At 44.6% G+C, this 19,391-nt stretch overlaps 1 protein-coding gene across 8 annotated transcripts in view; it reads right to left on the reverse strand.

Annotated features, from left to right (window-relative positions):
* Nucleotides 1–19,391, reverse strand: part of LOC136838854 (uncharacterized) — a 208,323-nt gene that overhangs the window by 170,540 nt on the left and 18,392 nt on the right. For all 8 annotated transcript variants that reach the window (XM_067104509.1, XM_067104506.1, XM_067104505.1 and 5 more), the window contains exon 4: nucleotides 15,730–16,251. In XM_067104509.1, coding sequence (XP_066960610.1) covers nucleotides 15,730–16,251 — 522 coding nt within the window. The remainder of the gene's footprint in view (nucleotides 1–15,729; nucleotides 16,252–19,391) is intronic.

Consider the following 19,391-nt stretch of genomic DNA (forward strand, 5'->3'; position numbering starts at 1 on the left):
TTTTTGGCTCTAGAGGCTGCCTTCCTCTTTTTTTCCCTCTCAAGCTTGTCTAAGTGAGACTTTAATATCTTCTATTTCTTGTCATCCCAGTCCTGACATTCAATACAAGTATTTTCCCTATTACACTCTTGCCCCCCACATCTGACGCATTTAGAATGAGTCATATGACGGCTTAGTTAACCTAGTCTTACATCCATCGCTACAATAGCGAATGCTTGAAGAGCTAGAGTCTGATAATATGATCCAAAAAAAGCTAGAAATATTGTTAACTAAAAGCTAACAAGATAACTAATGCTTAAAGGCCACAACAAAATTCGAATACTTCCCCAAATTCCGGACAAAAAACACCCAAAAAGCGACGATTTAGGCTGCAGAAAACATCCATATGTTAGTTGAGAGCAGGCAGAAAATGAATTGAAGCTCTCTGCTAGGTTGCTCCTATTCTTCCCTGAAAGTAGACGGGGCTTGTCACCAACACAGAAAACAACAGGAGCACTACCACAGTTTTTTAATTTAGGCTGCCGTGGTCAGAAAACCTATAGCCATGTAATTACTTGGTAAGTTACTTATATGAAATTATCATTTACAGATGCATTTAGCTGGATCTGGAATGGAACAGAAGATCTTGGCTTGAAATAAATTAAAACAGGCTCTACAGTCTTTCCCAACTCTATTTACTTTTATACTTTCTAGTCATACATTTGGTAATTACAGCTTTCCCCTGACTACTAAATTTTCTTGTTTTTTTATTTGTGTTTTGTGATACCTACTCTCTTTGAGACCATGTAAATTATAAGCCTCTCCCTTCTCATTAAAAGGCTATGTATACTGTGTCCTTAATCTTTTCCACTAATCTCTATTTTCATTTTCCCTTATTAGACTTCACATTCTTTGCACACTTTTGGTAACTGTTTCCTATTCTCTCAAATCTGCAGCTCTGTAGTGTGCTTCTCATACATGCTTCCCTTGCTGCATAAATACTGAGTAGATCAGTGCAGGTAATGAAGGCCTTATCAGTTACTTCTAGGTTGCTGAATATTTGAACCTACTTCTTTAATTATTAATACCTTGTACTCTGAATATCCCCATGTCATATTTTAATGAATTTTTCTCCAAGTATCATTTTATTCCAGTTTCTCACCCAAGTAACTTTCCTACTGATTTTTCGTGACTTTTGCTCTTGTTCTAACACCTTAAGAAACCTACTTTCACTCTTTTTTCATTTCAAATTTGAGTCATGAAGCATAACTATATGAACAGCAAATAGTCGCTCCTTGCAGTACCTGGTACTGTTTATCATTTGTGACTACCGTCAGAGAAGTTTATTAACAAAAAATTATTCTTTATTTACTGAGGCCATTTGCTAATATGTCTATTAACCTCCCTAATTTTCCAGCCCTTTACAGTGTCTCACAAAGCCTTTACAAAAAATGACATTTTTATGATAAAATGAAGTTTCATTATACTTACCAAAACACTGTAAAAGCTTTAATCTCTTAAATTTCGACACGTCCGAGATATATTTTTTTCAAACTTTGTTTGGAACGCTGATATAATTGGCGGGAGACCCAGCCCCACGGATGCCGGTTGGGGAAGTAGAAGGAGACTCGCCCATAAACAGGTTCAGTTTCAATCTCGGCATACATAATAAGTGATAAGCTGAGATAACGCCTCCCCTGCAGGAAGGAGGAGGCCTTTAAAAATTACAGTGTTTTTGGTAAGTATAATGAAACTTCATTTTATCATAAAAATGTCATTTTCATTATAATGCCTTACCAAAACACTGTAAAAGCTCATTCCACATTTAAGGTGGAAGGGCAGGGGATGAGGTATCAGTTATCGAAAGGTTACACACACATCATAAAAAGGGACAAACTCTAAACATGGGCATCATATGGATCCCTACCAACAAAAGGCAGGTGTCTCCTTACCTGGTAGATGGGCTTTTGCAGGGAGGTACTGCTGCTGGTTGAAGCTCCACTACCTGCAGAGGCATTGGGCGTAAGCACTGCTAGCTACTCTGCTCCATAACACCCCTAGTAGTCAGGAAGTACACCACTGACTAAGACAAGGGGTGACTTTCCTTTGCTCTTGCCCTGAGCAATTGGAAAGCAACCAGACTGAAAAACGGGCCTCACCGCCTAACCTAAAACTAATTAAAAACAAAACATCCCCCTTCTCTATACTCTCTATAGCTAAAACTAGATCGGAGGGTACTCAGGTGAACTGAACACCCCAGCTTCCCTTTAACTCAGCAACCATAAAATCACAAGGAGAAGGTAAGATAAAGAACCTACCCCTAGTGTGTTTCCCAAAAAAGCATAATACGGGACCCTAACAAACAGTCCTGGACAAACTTCGACCTCCCTAAGGTAGTGAGACGCAAACACTGATTTCGACCTCCAGAAGGTGCTCTGTGTGATCTGCGAAAGTGACTTATTATGACGGAAAGCCACTGAAGTTGCTATTGAGCGCACTTCATGAATGTGAGACTTGACTAGGCATGCGTTCTCTTCACTGATGTGCCTGTGCGCCTCTAAAATGAGTTCCTTGATGAAGAAAGCAAGGGCATTTTTGGATAAAGGTCTGGTTGGGTCTTTCACTGAACACCAGAGGTTAGAGGAATCTCCTCTGGTGTTGGCAGTCCTGCTAAGTAAGCCTTGATAGCTCTAACAGGGCACAAAAAAGCCTCTAATTCTTGAGGGCCAGCCACTTCGGAGAGGTTTTGAACTGTAAAGGACTGAGGCCAAGGATTGGAAGGAGACTCATTCTTGGCCAAAAAATTCAAGGTGAAAGAACAAACAGCATTACCTTGTGAAAAACCCGCTCTCTTGTCAATGGCATGTATTTCACTAACTCTCTTTGCCGTTGCTAAGGTAAACAGAAAAAGGGCTTTCTTAGTGAGGTCTCTAAGAGAACGTTCTTCTAAAGGTTCGTACCCTGGAGACATCAACCCTCCCAAAACTACATCCAGATTCCAGGCAAGGGAAGGTTTTGGGGTCTTAGCTGTGTCTAAAGACCTGAGGAGATCTGACAAGTCTCGGTTATTCGACAGGTCTAACCCTCTATGGGAGAAGACAGAGGATAGCATGGCTCTGTAATCTTTGATGGTTGATGGCATCAACCTCCTTGAATCTCTTAAGTAAATGAAAAAATCGGCAAGTTGAGTTATAGACGTCGAAGAAGAGGAGATGCTATTTTTTCTACACCGATTCCTGAAGACTGTCCACTTGGATTGGTATAATTTGCTAGAGGAGTCCCTTCTGCACCCCGCAATAGCCTCTGCCGCCTTGCTTGAAAAACCTCTCGCTCTGATGAGCTTCCTGACAGTCTGAAGCCTGTCAGAGCGAGAGTGGACAATCCCTGGTGGAACTTCATTAAGTGGGGTTGTCTGGGAAGAGACTTCCTTTGAGGAAGAAACCTTGGGAAGTCTATCAGGAGATCTAGCAGGTCAGGGAACCACTCCTTCCTTGGCCAGAACGGGGCAATAAGGATTAGTTCGATGTTCTGATGGAATTTCATTTTGTTTATCACTTGCCTGATGAGCCTGAAAGGAGGAAAGGCATAAGCAAACAGGTTCGTCCAGTCTAGGAGCATGGCGTCCACTAAGTGAGTCAGGGGGTCTGGAATAGGCGAGCAGAACACTGGGAGACGATGGCTCTTGGAGGTAGCGAAGAGGCCTATCAAGGGAGTGCCCCACAATTTCCACAGATCTAGGCACACTTGTGGGTGCAGGGTCTACTCCGCCGGAAGAATCTGGTTTCGACGGCTGCGTTGGTCCGCAAGAACGTTCAGTTTTCCTTGCACAAACCGAGGGAACAGAGCCACCCTGTTGCTGTCCGCCCACAGAAGGTCCTCGCAGTTTCAAACAGGGAGAAGGAATGGTACCTCCTGTTTCGAATATAATTTCTCGAGCCGTAGAGTTGTCGGCGTGAACAGCAACCGCTTGGCCTGAGACGTGGGCCGAAAAATCCTGGAGCGAGGTGAATGGCCAACAGTTCCTTGGCGTTGATGTGGAGCTCCTTCTGTTCGGTCGACCAAACCCCTGACATCCTGAAGTTGCCTAGGTGTGCTCCCCAGCCAAAATTGGATGCGTCTGAGAACATCTGCAGAGATGGTTGCCTTGGGAGGAGATCTAGACCCTCCGGAAGTCTTTCCGGTGATTTCCACCAAAGAAGATATCTCTTGACGTCGGGGGGAATGTTGAAGAACGTGGAGTCCAGTTGAGTTCTTCTGTCCCAAGCACCCTTCAGGAAAAACTGCAATGGTCTCATGTGTAGACGACCTAACTTGACGAATTGCTCCACTGACGATAGAGTTCCCAGGAGAGCCATCCACTGACGGGTGGAGCAACTGTCCAGGAGGAGAAACTTCTCCACCGTAAGAAGGCAGGAGGGAACCCTTTTGAGGGACAGAAAAGCCCGAAAAACTAGACTGTCCAGAGTCATCCCCAAATAAAGAATCCTCTGCGAAGGAATTAAGCTTGACTTTTCCGTGTTTACCAGAATCCCTAAGGCTCGAGCTAACCTTAGGGTTCTGTGAAGGTCCTCCATGCAGCGGTCCCTTGATGATGAACGGAGTAGCCAGTCGTCGAGGTACAAGGAGATCCGAACTCCCTCCAGGTGGGGCCAATGACCTATCGGGGGGAGAACCCTGGTGAAAACCTGCGAGGCTGTCAATAGGCTGAAGCAGAGAGCCCGGAACTGGTAAACTTGGTCCTTGAAAACGAACCGAAGATACCTCCTGGAGTCTTGATGTACTGGAATGTGGAAGTCGGCATCTTCCATGTCGAGGGTCACCATCCAATCCCCTCGAGCTAGAGCCTGAAGAACGGAGCGGTTCGTTTCCATGGAAAACTTGGTTTTCACTAAGCACAGATAGAGAGCGCTTACGTCGAGAAATGGCCTCCATCCCCCTGATGACTTCGGGACTACAAACAGGCGGTTGTAGAATCCCGGGGTTGACACGTCCTGTACTTCTTCGATGACTGTTTTCCTTAAGAGAGACTGGACTTCTGTCTCTAGGGCCAAAAACTTGACTGAGCCTCTTGAGTATGCTGTCAAGGAAATGGAAGAAGTGGAGAGAGGAGGAGGTTGGTGAGCGGAAGGCGGTAGCCTAGCTGGAGCACTTGAATCACCCACTGATCTGCACCTCTGTCTCTCCATTCCTCCCAAAAGAGACTGAGTCTGGCCCCCACCAGCGCATGGAGGACAGGGTTCCTACTTACTGGCAGGACGACCTTGGGGTTTAGAGGCGAACTTGTGACCTCTGGAGTTGGAGCGGGGCCTTGGGTAAGGTCTGGGTCTGGCGTTACGAAACGGATGTCTGGTAAGAGGAGACCACCCTGGTCGAAGGAGCGGGAGCAGGCCTGGGTTTGGCGGAAGACACAGACAGGATGTGCGACGTCGTCTTCTTATCCATGGCTCAAAAAACGTCTTTCACTATCGATTCTGGGAAAAGGTCTTCCTTGTCAAAAAGTGCGAACATCAAGGTGGCCTTTTGCGAAGAAGTCACAGCCTTAGATAAGACACAGCACCAAGTCTCCCTCTTCTTCAGAGTGGCCATGACGAAGAGGGAGGAAAGTTCGCCTGCCGCATCATGGATAGCAATGTCGGTGCAGGTAAGGAATCCCGTGATTCTCTCCAAGACGTCTTCTGCAATATTAGCCTGCTCAACTTGTTTAAAAATAGCTCCCATCGACCAATCGAGAAAACTGACAAACTCTAGGAGATTGTAGAGGATTTTGGAAAGGTGTTCTACATCCAGTGCAGAAAAGAAAGTCTTGGCAGCTTCAAAGGAAATGCGTCTTGAAGGGTCCACAAGGGAGCCAAAGTCCCATTGTGCTGAGATTGCACAGCCTAGTGAAGGAGAAGTTCCTGTGCTGTAATAATTTTGCCTCCTTTCCGACAGCTTTGGAGGGTACGCAAAAGACGCTTTACCCGAGGATCACTTAGCTTCCAACCACGCCTCTACCACCTTCAAGGCTTTCTTGGAGGCGGTGGAGAGTACTAATTTGGGGAGGGAAGTGTTAGAACACTGCTTTCCCAGTTGCAACCTGAATTCGGAGAAGAGGGGGCTGCCGGCTGAAAATGTTGAGGGTACGACTGCAGCAGAAAGTTGAGCAGAGAAGCGTAATGAGAAGAAGGCACTGAGTCAACGGGACCTTCCTCTTCACCAGAAAGAATCGGTTCTGTGCCAAGACCGTCCAGGAGTTGAGGAAGAACAACTTCTTGGTCCCCAGGAATACAAAGCACTTTGCGGACTACCTTTTCTAGCTTCCCTTCCAGCAGACTAGATTCCTGGAAAGGTGAGGATGAAGCCAAAGGAGCAGACACTTCCTGTGTAGGAGGAGGAGGAAGAGGCACAGGAACTTGAGGCAGATCCTTCTGGAGAGGGCTAGGCATCTTGAATGACTTAGGTGACTTGGGAGGGAGCGTCTGAAATGCATCTTCTTGATCAGAATCCCATGCTGAGTGACCAGGTGTAGGGCTAGCTGTCCTTTTTCTTAAAGAGTTTAGGGTCCCTAGGGCAGGAATTATCAGGAGATTGCCTCTTTAAGGGACGAGAGGCATGATCCCACTTGTGATGACGAGGAGGGGGAGGATCTGGAGAGCTGGAAGATGAAGAGACTGAAGATGAACTGCTGCTACTCTCATCTGAAGAACTTACCCTTAGGGAGTGATGTTTCGAAGTCAAACGTCTTGACAAAGATTCTGGGGACACGATCCTGTGACGCCGACGATGTCGAGAAGAGCGACGAGTCGATGGAGAAACACTATGCGAACTAGCGCGTCTATGACCCTTTGAAGCTTTTCGACACTTTGACGAGGAGTCAAGCTTACGGCTTTCGACATTAGGACTAAGGCTTTTCGTGCACCACAGCTGGTAAAGGGGATGACGCTGACACCACCAGCGAAAAAGTTAGCCTAGCTTCCTTACACTTAAAAGCCTTCCTATCCCTATCCTTAACCAGCTTTACCTGATGGGAATTGTACGTGTGCCAAAACTCCTGACTCCATTCAATACACTCACTGCATGTGTTCCCCTGATATAACACTCCTGACCCCAATACATGCAATTACACAGAGAGTTACAGCCGTACTTAAGTTTAACAAGTTTGGAAGAGCACAAATTCCCTGAGCAAACTCTAGATCCAGAGAAGCTGGACCTGACATAGCTACCTATTTCACAGAGATAAGCTAGCTAGATTAACAAACAAGACACTGAGTACTCCACCAAAAAGAGACGCCAGAAAGAAGTGCATCGAGATGAAGTTATCCAAACAGTTTAAACCAAACAGACGCGCGAGATGTGTTCATAACATGCCCGAGATTGAAACTGAAGCTGTTTACTGGGCAAGTCTCCTTCCACTTCCCCCCACCGACATCCGGTGGCGCTGGGTCTCCCACCAATTATATCAGCGTTCCAAACAAAGTTTGAAAAAATATATCTCGGACGTGTCGAAATTTAAGAGATTAAAGCTTTTACAGTGTTTTGGTAAGGCATTATAATGAAAGTATGTATTATACTAATATTAATAAATAACCTGTCAATCTCTAAACATAATTCATAGTATTTTTCATTTCACCTGGTCTTGAATTTGCTGGTCTATTACAATGCTCTGTACAGCCTACAACACAAAAAAATGATTTTGGATACTTCACTGGTTACTATCTTAACATAGTACCATAGCACAAGCTTTGATCATATAAGAAAACTTTGTTATCTATAAAGAATGGTTAAGAGTACTAGGTTTCCATGCTTCTACTTCTTTGCATACTGTTAGTTAGTAGGCTTAGTTTTCTCTAGTATTGACACATTTAATTTTTTGTCTTTCTACTCCATAACTTTTCAGAATCTCAAGCTACTTTACTTTCTTTACCTACTATGTAATTGCTATCAGCCCTCATTTTACCAAACTTAACCAGCATTTACTGCAAAATCCCCTTAGGATACAATTAACTACAGCATCTTCTCCAATCCTTATATACAGTAGAGTTTCGGTTTACGCCGCACTCTACCTACGTCATTTCGTGGTTACGTCTCACAATCTCCTATAAATTTATTAAAAGATTCTTGTTCCATCATTCAGACGTAAATTCAAACTTGGTGCAGAACTAGTTTGCATGCAGAATGGACAAATAACGTCATCTCGCGCCAGAATATGGGGAAGACGGCGTTGGACACTCACTCACTATACGCCATCTTGAAATGTGTTTCATTCACTCTCTCACATTTCTGTTAATATTTTGGGAACTTTTTAATTGCATTATGGCTCCCAAGCATAAGGCAGACTCTTCTCATGGCAGTTCTACAAAGAAATGAAACGCCATCTCCACGAAAAGCACAAAACACCATCGAATATCAGCCATGCAGTCGGGTTTAGTCATATGACTATGTCGACAATTATCAAAGATAAAAATGGCATACTTGAACATGTTAAAGGATCTGCTCCCATGAAATCAACTGTGATTACCAAACAGTGTAGTGGTCTCATTATTGAGATGGAACTATTATTAGTGCTTTGGCTGGAAGACCAACATCAACAGTATCTCCACCACCTTCCACCACCCAGTAGCCTAGTCAAGCCTGTCTCACCTCCCTTTGCAATGCCCAGTATGCAAGCCAACCACAGGAGCAAAGGTAAGGAATTCTTTCTTTTTATTTACTGTTTGCCCTTGTACTGTATGTGCTCAGGAATTTTCTCTTTTATGTATTTTTTTATTTCTACCAATTCAAGTTACTACGTCTGCTTAAATTCCGTCTTACAGACAAAATTGGTTTACGTCCTTGCTGTAGGAACGGATCTCGGACGTCAACCAAGACCTACTGTATTAACATAACCTTTTACTAACTTTCACTTTAACTTTTATCATAAATATTTTCAAACTTTCACATCTCTGCAAATTCTCTTCCCAAACCTAATCATTCACAAACATAAGCTATTTTACATTAAGTCTCCTCTTTCCATACTTCCCTCATGATGCCACTCACACAAATAATAAATAAACAACGAAACAAGTTGCATGCATGTCTGATACTAAATTTTTCCTTAAAACAAGGTACCTTTTTGTCTAAATATTTTTACATAAGCATCACTTTCATCTTATTTATTTTTATCATCTCTCAGTACACTAACTTCGATAACATGCTCCACATTACATCAATTAAGCAACTCCACCACATACCACTTTCTTAGTGAGTAACATATACAGTTTTCTCTCCTTCAATCTAGTCTCCTAACAATGCTTATGCAAAATAAAAATTTAGCTATACAAAGTAAATAAGATACAAATAAAGATTAAAGCACTGTAAAAACATGATATTTTAATGATAAAATAAAGTTTGTTCATACTTACCTGGCAGATATATATATAGCTGTATTTCTCCGAAATCCGACAGAATTTCAAAACTCGCGGCACATGCAGTGTGGCCAGGTGGTTAGTAATCATTCCCGCCGCTGGGAGGTGGGAATCGGGAACCATTCCCATTTTCTATTCAGATTTTCTAGTGCCACTGTCTCAAGAGGGGAGGCAGGTGGGCACTAAAAGTATATATATCTGCCAGGTAAGTATGAACAAACTTTATTTTATCATTAAAATATCATTTTGTTCATGACACTTACCTGCCAGATATATATATAGCTGAATCCCACCATTGGAGGTGGGAAGAGACAGAATAGGATTTAGGAAACAAAGAAATGTAGGCGATTGACGCCTTGGTTCCTTACCTGTTAGCATAGCTGACTTCGAGGTTACTGTCACCCAAGCCTGCTTCTGCTTTTCTAGAGTCTCCAGCAAGGTAGGGACCTATAAAGCTGGAGAGATCTAGATGACCTGTCCACGGGGGCGTGACCACAATAGGACTAGATCATGCGACCATACAGAGAGGGAAAAGGAGCAACGACCAACCACCTGACTGGCCTATCTAAGGCAATGAACCTAACATAGGCTAAAAAATTGGGACGTCCATCTCAATGGGCATCCAACAACCAAAAACACAACAACAAGATTAAAAATACTACCTAACCCTAAAGGATAGGATGAGTATTGCCCTCTTCTCCCAACATCGTGTCTGCGGAAACGTATGGTCCCAGCGAAGAGCAGTCTTCAAATGTTGTCTTCACATCCATAAAGTAATGCGGCAAACACTGAATTACTTCACCAGAAGGTGGCACCAAGAATATCATTAAGGGACATATTCTTTTGGAAAGCCACCGAAGTCGCGATGGCTCTTACTTCATGAGCCTTTACTTTCAGAAGTCTCATGCCACCTTCTAGGCAGGAGGAATGAGCCTCTCTAATAGTGCTTCTTAAAAAGAATGCTAAGGCATTCTTAGACATAGGAAGATCAGGTCTCTTCACCGAACACCACAGACTGTCCGATGAGCCTCTAGTCTCCTTGGTCTTGGCTAAGTAGAACTTGAGAGCCCTGACAGGACACAGGACTCTTTCTGACTCTTGCCCAAGCATCTCCATCAAACCTTTGATTTCAAAAGACTTGGGCCAAGGGTTTGAAGGATTTTCATTCTTAGCTAAGAACAAAGGATTTAGGGAGCATACAGCATTAGGACCCTAAAGCCAATATGTTTGCTAATGGCTTGAACTTCACTAATCCTCTTAGCTGTCGCCAGAGCAGTTAGGAAGACAGCCTTCCTAGTCACGTTCTTGAGGAAGCCAAAGACAGAGGTTCAAAAGCACTTGACATAAGGAACTTCAGGACAACATCCAGATTCCAAGAAGGCGTCCTGAGTTGAGGAATTTTGACAGTCTCGAAGGATCTCAAGAGATCGTGAAGATCTTTGTTGTCGGACAAGTTCAGGCCTCTGTGTCTAAAGACTGCCGACAGCATACTCCTATAGCCCTTAATAGTTGAGACTGCCAGTTTATTCTTTTGCCTGAGATGAAACAGGAAGTCAGCTATTTGTGGTACAGAGGTCGTGGTTGAGGAAATTCCGTTGCTCCTGCACCATTTCCTAAAAACAGCCCACTTGTACTGATAGACCACATTGAAGAAGGTCTCCTGGCACTGGCGATAGCCTTTGCCACTGCTCTCAAAAATCCTCTTGCTCTTGCCAGCTTTGTGATAGTCTGAACGCAGTCAGACTCAGAGCGGGGAGGTTTTTGTGGAACCTTTCGAAATGCGGCTGCCTGAGAAGGTCCACCCTCAGTGGAAGCGTCCTTGGAAAGTCCACCAGGAAGGCCAAGGTCTCTGGGAACCAATCCGCTGCTGGCCAGAAGGGGGCTATTAAAGTCATCCTTGTTCCTTCCGACGTTGCAAATTTCCTTATCACTTCTCCCAGAATCTTGAAGGGAGGGAAAGCGTAAAGGTCGAGGCCTTTCCAGTCCCAGAGGAGGGCATCTATAGCTATTGCTCCTGGGTCTAGGACAGGAGAGCAATAAAGAGGGAGTCTTGTCGTCCTGGACGTAGCAAAGAGGTCCACTAGAGGACGTCCCCATAACCTCCACAGCTCTTAAACATACCTCCTCGTGAAGGGTCCACTCGGTCGGTAGGAGCTGATGTTGCCGACTGAGAAGGTCCGCTCGGATATTCTCCACGCCCGCAATGAACCTTGTGAGGATCGTGACCCCCCATGCATGAGTCCAAAGCAGGATCTCCCTCGCTAGGGTGAACAGGGAACGGGATCGAGTACCCCCTGTTTTTGAGGTAAGCTAGAGCTGTGGTATTGTCCGAATTTACTTGAACAACCCGGCCTGAAACTCGGTCTCTCGAAGAATTGAAGGGCCAGCAGGATAGCCCCAATTCTTTGAGATTTATGTGCCAGGACACCTGTTCCCCTCTCCAGGTGCCTGACACTTCCTCCCCTCCTAGTGTTGCTCCCCATCCTTCCCTGGACGCGTCGGAAAACAACACTAGGTCGGGGCTCTGAAGGCGAAGAGAAACCCCTTCTGCAAGTTTTAAGGGGTCGAGCCACCACCTCAGGTGATCCTTGACTAATGGAGAGATCTTCAATGTCTCTTCCAGATCCTCCTTGTCCATCCAGTTCTCCGCCATGAAAAACTGGAGCGGTCTGAGATGAAGCCTTCCCAGGGAAACAAACTTCTCCAGCAAGGAAATGGTCCCCAGCAAACTCATCCATTCCCTCACCGAGCATGTTTCCTTCCCTAGGAAGGACGAAACTTTTTCTAAGCAAAGCAGCTGACGTTCTCGGGATGGAAAAGCTCGAAAAGCCACTGAATCCATCTGAATCCCCAGATAGACGATGGACTGCGTCGGGATCAGATGGGACTTTTCTTGGTTCACAAGAAGTCCCAGGGACTTCGTCAAATTCAATGTCAAAGTCAGGTCCTCCAGACACTTCCCCGAGAAGAGGCTCGGATGAGCCAATCGTCCAGGTAGAGCGAAACACGAACACCCGCCAGGTGAAGCCACCTCGCAACATTTTCATGATCACCGTGAAGATCATGGGAGCAGTGCACAAACCGAAGCAAAGAGCTCTGAACTGGAAGACTCGTCCCCCAGCACAAACCTCAGGTACTTCCTTGACTGAGGATGTATGGGAACATGGAAGTACGCGTCCTGTAAGTCCAGAGAGACCATCCAATCTCCTGGCCTTAAAGCCCTGAGAACCGACTGGGGCGTTTCCATCTTGAATTTTTCTTTCAAAATAAAGCGATTCAAGATGCTTACATCCAAGACCGGTCTCCATTCTCCCGACTGTTTCGGGACTAAGAATAGCCTGTTGTAGAACCCCGGAGAATCCAGCTCAGAACTTGTTCCACGGCTCTCTTCTCTATCAACTGCTCCAGGAGGTCTAAAAGAATCTGTTGCTTCTCTCGATGGTAAGAAGGTGACAGATCCCTGGGCGACGTGCAAAGGGGTGGCATCACGAGAAAGGGGATCTTGTAACCCTTCTCTAGAACACTTAGAGACCAGGAGTCCGCCCCTTTCGTTCTCCAGGCTCCCGCAAAATAAAGAAGCCTGGCTCCTACTGGTGTCTGGAGGCGTAAAGAGTCACTTTTTTCCCCTAGGTTTTGAGGGGGCTGCTCCTCTGGTGAAACCTCTTCCTCGCGGAGACGATCTAGAGGAAGAAGTTCCTCCGCGAAAGGGCTTCTTCTTCCTGGCGGACAAAACTGAAGCTGAAGAAGAAGGAGCTGAAGGACGTCTCGAAGAATGTGCCAGAAGATCTTGCGTGGCCTTCTCCTTAAGACTAGAAGAGATGTCCCGAATCAAAGACTGGGGGAATAGATGGTTGGACAAAGGGGCGAACAATAACTCTGCCCTTTGCGAAGGAGAGACTGATTTAGAGGTAAAATCAAAAACAAGGCCCTCTTCTTTAAGAGGCCTGTACCAAAAGTGAAAGCCAGTTCTTCTGATCCATCCCTGACTGCCTTGTCCATACAGTTAAGGACACTAGAGAGCTCCCCCAGGCTGATCGAATCCGAACTCCTAAGCTTAAGGTCTAAAGCTCCCAAGCACCAGTCCAAAAAATTAAACACCTCCATGGTGCGGAAGAGACCCTTGAGATGATGATCTGTCTCTGACAAAGTCCAAGAAACCTTAGCAGTAGACAGATGGGACCTTCTGGGAGCGTCGACAAGGCTGGTGAAATCCCCTTGAGAAGAAGAAGGAACTCTAGGACTGATATCCTCTCCTGTCTCATACCACAAACCAGCCTTGCCACAAAGCTTAGACGGAGGCACTGCAAAAGAGGTCTTGCCATGGGACTTCCGTTCCTCCATCCAAGCGTTGACTTTCTTAAAAGCCCTCTTGGTAGCCAACGAAGAAGTCATCTTCATAAACCCTGGCGCTCTCCTCGCTTTGGAAGAAGCTAACTGTGAAGGAGGAGAGAGAGGAGCCGAGGGTTTAAACTTTCTCAAACAAGTCTTTAAGAAGTCCGGTTAAGACTTGATAATCGGAAGAAGAGGAAGCAGAAGGGGCTCGGCGTCCAGCAGGATCCGATCGCCAGAAACCTCTCCCACAACAGCCGGAGAAACAACCGAGTCACCCAAAACTTTAGGGAAACGAAGGCCTTGAGGTCCGATACGGAAGAAGGATCTTCTTTTCCCAGACGAAAGAGAATGCTCCGGAGCGTCTCGAAGAAGAGCAAACAGAAGGGCGTCCTGGGAGCGTCCTGAAGAGCGTCCATCCGGGCGTCCAGCCCAAAGTCCAGAAGCGTCCTGCCGGCGTCCTGCACAGAAGTCCTGAAGAGCGAGCAACAACCGAGCGTCCTGGGAAGCAGCTCGGCGGCGTCGTCATGTTGACGAGCGTCACGACGGGGAACTTGTGAACTAGAAGAGCGACAAGGCGACGACGCAGGAGACGGAGACGAAGAAAAAGGAGCAGGAGAGGGAGACTTCCTGGACTTCTTGACGGGCAAATTAAAGTCCTTGCGACGACGAGGCGCTGAGTCCCTCTCAGCAATAAGAGAAGACAACTGCCGCTGCATCTCCAACAAAATCTTCTTAGACGGAGAAGAATCAAGTCTGGGGGAGAGACAATCCTGTGGGAAGACGAGGGCGAGGGGATGCCTTCTTCTTCCTCACAGGAGCTAAAAAGGTTCTCTCCTTAGAGCGACTGGGGCGCTCACAAACGTCCTCATCAGACGATGTCCTGGTCCTCTTCTGCGGTGGGAAAGCTTCAAAATACCCAACAGACGAAGAAGACTGACGAGAAGCGTCCTCTTGAAACGAAGCTCCTCTTCAGAGGGCGAGAGTCCTTCCGAGAGTTCCACCCCTTACGAGGAGGACGCCTCGGAGGACGAAAAAAGCAGTCCTTGAGAATACGTGCGAAGCGATCCCTGGCAGCCTGGGAAGTGACAACAGGACCTGCCGAAGGGGCGTCAGATCGGTGGGAAGCCCCGTAACCTTCTTGGGGCTTTCGACATGCCTTCTCCCTGAGTCCTGGGAGTCTGACAGCGGTCCAGGCCTAGAAGCATTATGGGGCCGATCTGACACCCCTCCACAACACTGGGGGAGCACTACACTTCACAACACTTTGAAGAGATGTCACTTTATTTTCGAGCGCACGGATGGAGTTCATGATCTCTCGCCAGGGCCAAACCCTCCGCAGACACAACATCAGGGCCCGAAGGCAAAACCACAGGGACAGGTGCAACATTATCTACTTTAGGATTATCAGGAGAGAAATAACCTGACTCTTGCACACACTCCTGGAGGAGGACCTCCTGACCCTGTCACGCTCCAACTTGCGAACATACGAATCATACAGACTTCCAGCTCGCATCAGACAAAGGTTCACACTCCTTGCATCGATCATCTATCAGACAAACATGCCCCTACACCTCAAGCAAACCGAGTGAGGGTCTACTGAAAGCTTTCGGTAGCCTCACCTTACAATCACTCATGCAACATACACCTGAAAACTAGCAGAACTAGATCCAGACATATTTAAAGAGCAGTCATAAGCAAAATCAAAAACAGTCCAGAAAAAAGCGTGTGCCAATCCACAGTCCAAGGTCCAATACCAAAAGTCAAGAGAATACTTAAGTGGAAACCAGCAAGTAACGAAATCCAGAGACGGAGGTACTGACAACAGGTGTTGACAGTACCGGCGACAGAGAAAATCTGAATAGAAAATGGGAATGTTTCCCGATTCCCGCCTCCCAGCGGCGGGAATGAGTACTAACCACCTGGCCACACTGCGTGTGCCGCGAGTTTTGAAATTCTGTCGGATTTCGGAGAAATACAGCTATATATATATCTGGCAGGTAAGTGTCATGAACAAAATTAAAACTTAAATCCTTACCGGCTGCATTTGCATGACATTTCTTCGCATGAAATCAATGCTAGGCTCCTGAAAATTTGAGTTGCTGTGGTCATAATTTACAACTGCCATTCCTGGAGGAAGTCCATCGTCAACAAAACCCCCTTTGTTTGTATCATTTTCATCCTTCCACTGCAAAGCAGCTTGAAGAGTCATAAGCCTTGACCGAATCTCCCCAAGGCTTTTGGCTTTTTGGTCAGGGTCCAGAGCTCTGTATATCTCCTCATTCTCTTGTTCCAACCTTTGCATTTTCTCTTCAAGAGTTTCTGTGATGTTCTTGTTTCCTTGAATTGAGGCTTGGCCCATTCCTTGCATCATGGGATCCATAACTTGTGAATTGTTTCTACCTTGCAATTGCTGGGATCCTGGAATATCAGTGCCCGACTGTCCTAAGACAATTTCAAACTCATTTCGAAGGGTATTGAGGACTTCGTTGGCAAATTCATGGCGAGATATGTGACGGTAAGGGCACATTGGCAGTGAACACCCACCTTGCAAAAAGGCCTGAAAAAGAGGTGGTGGTAATTATTCAAACCTATGAATTTTATTTTTTCAATAAGACTTTATTAATCAAATTTATTGCAACATTTCTAAAGGGAAAAGTAAGTTATCTTCACAAGTTATAGTCTTGAGAGAGAGTTTAGAGAGATGAGAAAGAGAGAGAGAGAAGAGAGAGAGAGAGAGAGAGAGAGAGAGAGAGAGAGAGAGAGAGAGAAGAATCTCAATTTTAATCAGATTCTCAGAGAGAAAGAGAGAGAGAATAATCTCAGAGACAATAATCTCAATTTTAGGATTATTTTTCTAAAAGTTATTTAAAACACATTTGGGATACATCACTCTTCTAAATTAGCTACCCAAGAATTGCGACCTAGTTTTCTCTTCAGTATTATATCTACACACTAAGAAGTCATTCAGCAGAAGCTTGACATATCAATACAATATCTGTTTAACCAATTACAGCTGGCATTGGGGGATGAACTTATAAAAATAGAAATTTTTATAATCAAAATTTATTTTTTTAAATACTCACCTCTCTATTATGATAGCTGTATTTATCGCATCAGGCAGGAGGAAGATAAGAGTGTGAAAACTAAAAAATTAATAGGATCATTTATTTATTGTCTCGGCCCTTTTAGGTGATTCAAGCATCTATTGTTTCCCATTCAATTTTTTCTACATCCACAATAGTGGGGAGGTTGGGGGCTGATAAATAATAAGAGGTATTCAAAAAATAAATTTATTATAAAAATTTTTATTTTTAAAATGAATCTTGCCTCTCTATGATGATCGCTGTGAAGAAAGGGAGGTGGGAAAAAGGTGTGACGACAAATAATTATAACCCTCAAGAAAACGAAATTCCATCTGAAATAAGACACTTCTTATCTAATGATTAGAATCCACTTGCTGCCTACTGTTGCCAAGAGAGGACCAACTCATTAGGGTACAAGGACCTCTGAAAGATGCTGGAGGCTCCTTGCAAGGAATACCACTCTCACTTTGATGACAGTAAGACAATTGGCCTTGTGCCTAGGCCAGCAGAGCAAGGACATTAAATAAAAGAAGGATCTTTCCTATCTCCAAACAGTCATCTTCATACTCCCCAAAAATTTCCTAAGTAAATAGGAATGGCTAGAGTATAGCTACCCTAATCATTCAGGATAAGAGTTCCACTCTCATAATGGGGGGCAAAATGAGTTTCCTGTCATGATCAACAGTGAAAGTGCTCTGCATTATTCATGAATAATATATATTTATTCATATATTATTCATAATGAATAATATATGGGGTTACATCTCCACTGGGCTGCACTGACAACACTCAAGGTTGAAAACTGAAGATACCTGCCATTGCTCTCACCTCATGCAACTTACAGTACCTTCAGGAGTGGTAAGAGAGTGGTCTAGATTAGTTTGTGCTTTCTTGACCAGCTTCTCAAACAGAGAAGCCATGGCATTTTTTGACACAGGTTGGTCTGGTTTAGAACACTGTCTGAGGTCCCTAGTCCTTTGCGCCTAGAGACCACACTGTGATTGGACATAGGGAGGATTTTATCCATTTGGCACCAAGGAAGATAGAATGGGGAGAAAAAAAAAAAAAGGAAGAGCCCAAAACTCAATATTCATTCTTGGCCCTGAAGAAGGGCAATAAGGAAAAGACTGTGCCTTGGGAATTAAAGCTAAAAAAACAGTCTTAATCATCAAATCTTTCAGGAACGACATTTAAAGGTTTATATGGAGGTATACTTAAAAACTTCAGCATTATATACATCAAGTCCCAGCCCAGTGGTTTACTCAGAGATTAGGGAATCTAGATATAAGGAACTGAATGGTTCCTTAATGTCCAGGTTAGAATAGAAATCCAGACCAGAATGTTTTAATAAGGATGCTAACATGAAGCAATATCCCTTAATAGCATGAAAAAACAAACCTTTAGTGTAGCGTAAATGTGTAACTTCATTAGATTATTATAGGGTATGGGTGCAGAAAAAGTTAAGTATACCTTAGTTTTACCAGACCACTGAGCTGATTAACAGCTCTCCTAGGGCTGGCCCGAAGGATTAGACTTATTTTACGTGGCTAAGAACCAATTGATTACTTAGCAATGGGATCTACAGCTTATTGTGGAATCGAACCACATTATAAAAATAAATGAATTTCTATCACCAGAAATAAATTCCTCTAACTCTTCATCAGCAAAGATCGGGGAACTGAACTCCAAAGCCATCGAATTGACAGTTCAGTCAAGAACTTGAACGAAGAGCTTATATGGATGCAGAAAATCCTCTTGGAAAAGCACCAAGCTCTAAGAACTGACCACTGTCTCACCTACAGTGCATTAGACATTGGGAAAACCTCTTGTTTGCAAGAGACAATTGAGTGTCTCCACATGGTCAGCTGAAGCATGGGGAGTTTCTGGTGAAATTTCATGCATCCTCAGTGGGAAAGGTCAAAGGCAGTCTATCAGCTGAGAAAGAAAAGCTGGAACCACTCCCTGCATGGCAATCGTGTAGTGTTAAGATGGGTAATGTCTGAAAAAAATAAGCTTGAATTTTTTAAATATATTCATGAATTTGATTTGATTTTTATTGAGCTCACCAGCTTTTGTTAACGAGGGACTTTCTCCAAAGGAATGTTGTGGAAGGGTCCACCCCTTGTTTTACAAGTGTGGCTGAAGCTCAGTGAATTAGTGCCTATGGAGTGAAAAAAATTTTAAAAAATTTTCATTTGCGTAAGAGTGTAACGTGTATGAATTAACCAGTGAAAAGTAAGGAAACTTTTCTCCCATCTAATTCATGTGTTGGAGTATGAGGAGCTAGTTACCTACTTACGGCAGATTTGATCTTATGGCGCTTTTTCAGCACCATTAACGGCATTTTACAGCGCCGTAACCTGAAGCTGCATCAAGTTATGGCTCCGTAAGTGCCGACTGACAGCGCTTACGGCAAGAACAGGCATGAAGTTAATGGCGCTAATGGTACTGTAACCTGATGCAACATCAAGTTACGGTGCCCAACATCAAGTTTTGGTGCTATAAACACTGATAACGGCGAAACGGCGACTTATGGCCCGGCACTGGAACAGATTCCCTGCTGTAAGCTTAGGACCTACATATATATGTACTGTTTGTGAAAAACTGAACTGAG

This window comes from Macrobrachium rosenbergii, chromosome 5 (genome assembly GCF_040412425.1).
Source record: "Macrobrachium rosenbergii isolate ZJJX-2024 chromosome 5, ASM4041242v1, whole genome shotgun sequence".
Lineage (NCBI taxonomy): Eukaryota > Metazoa > Arthropoda > Malacostraca > Decapoda > Palaemonidae > Macrobrachium > Macrobrachium rosenbergii.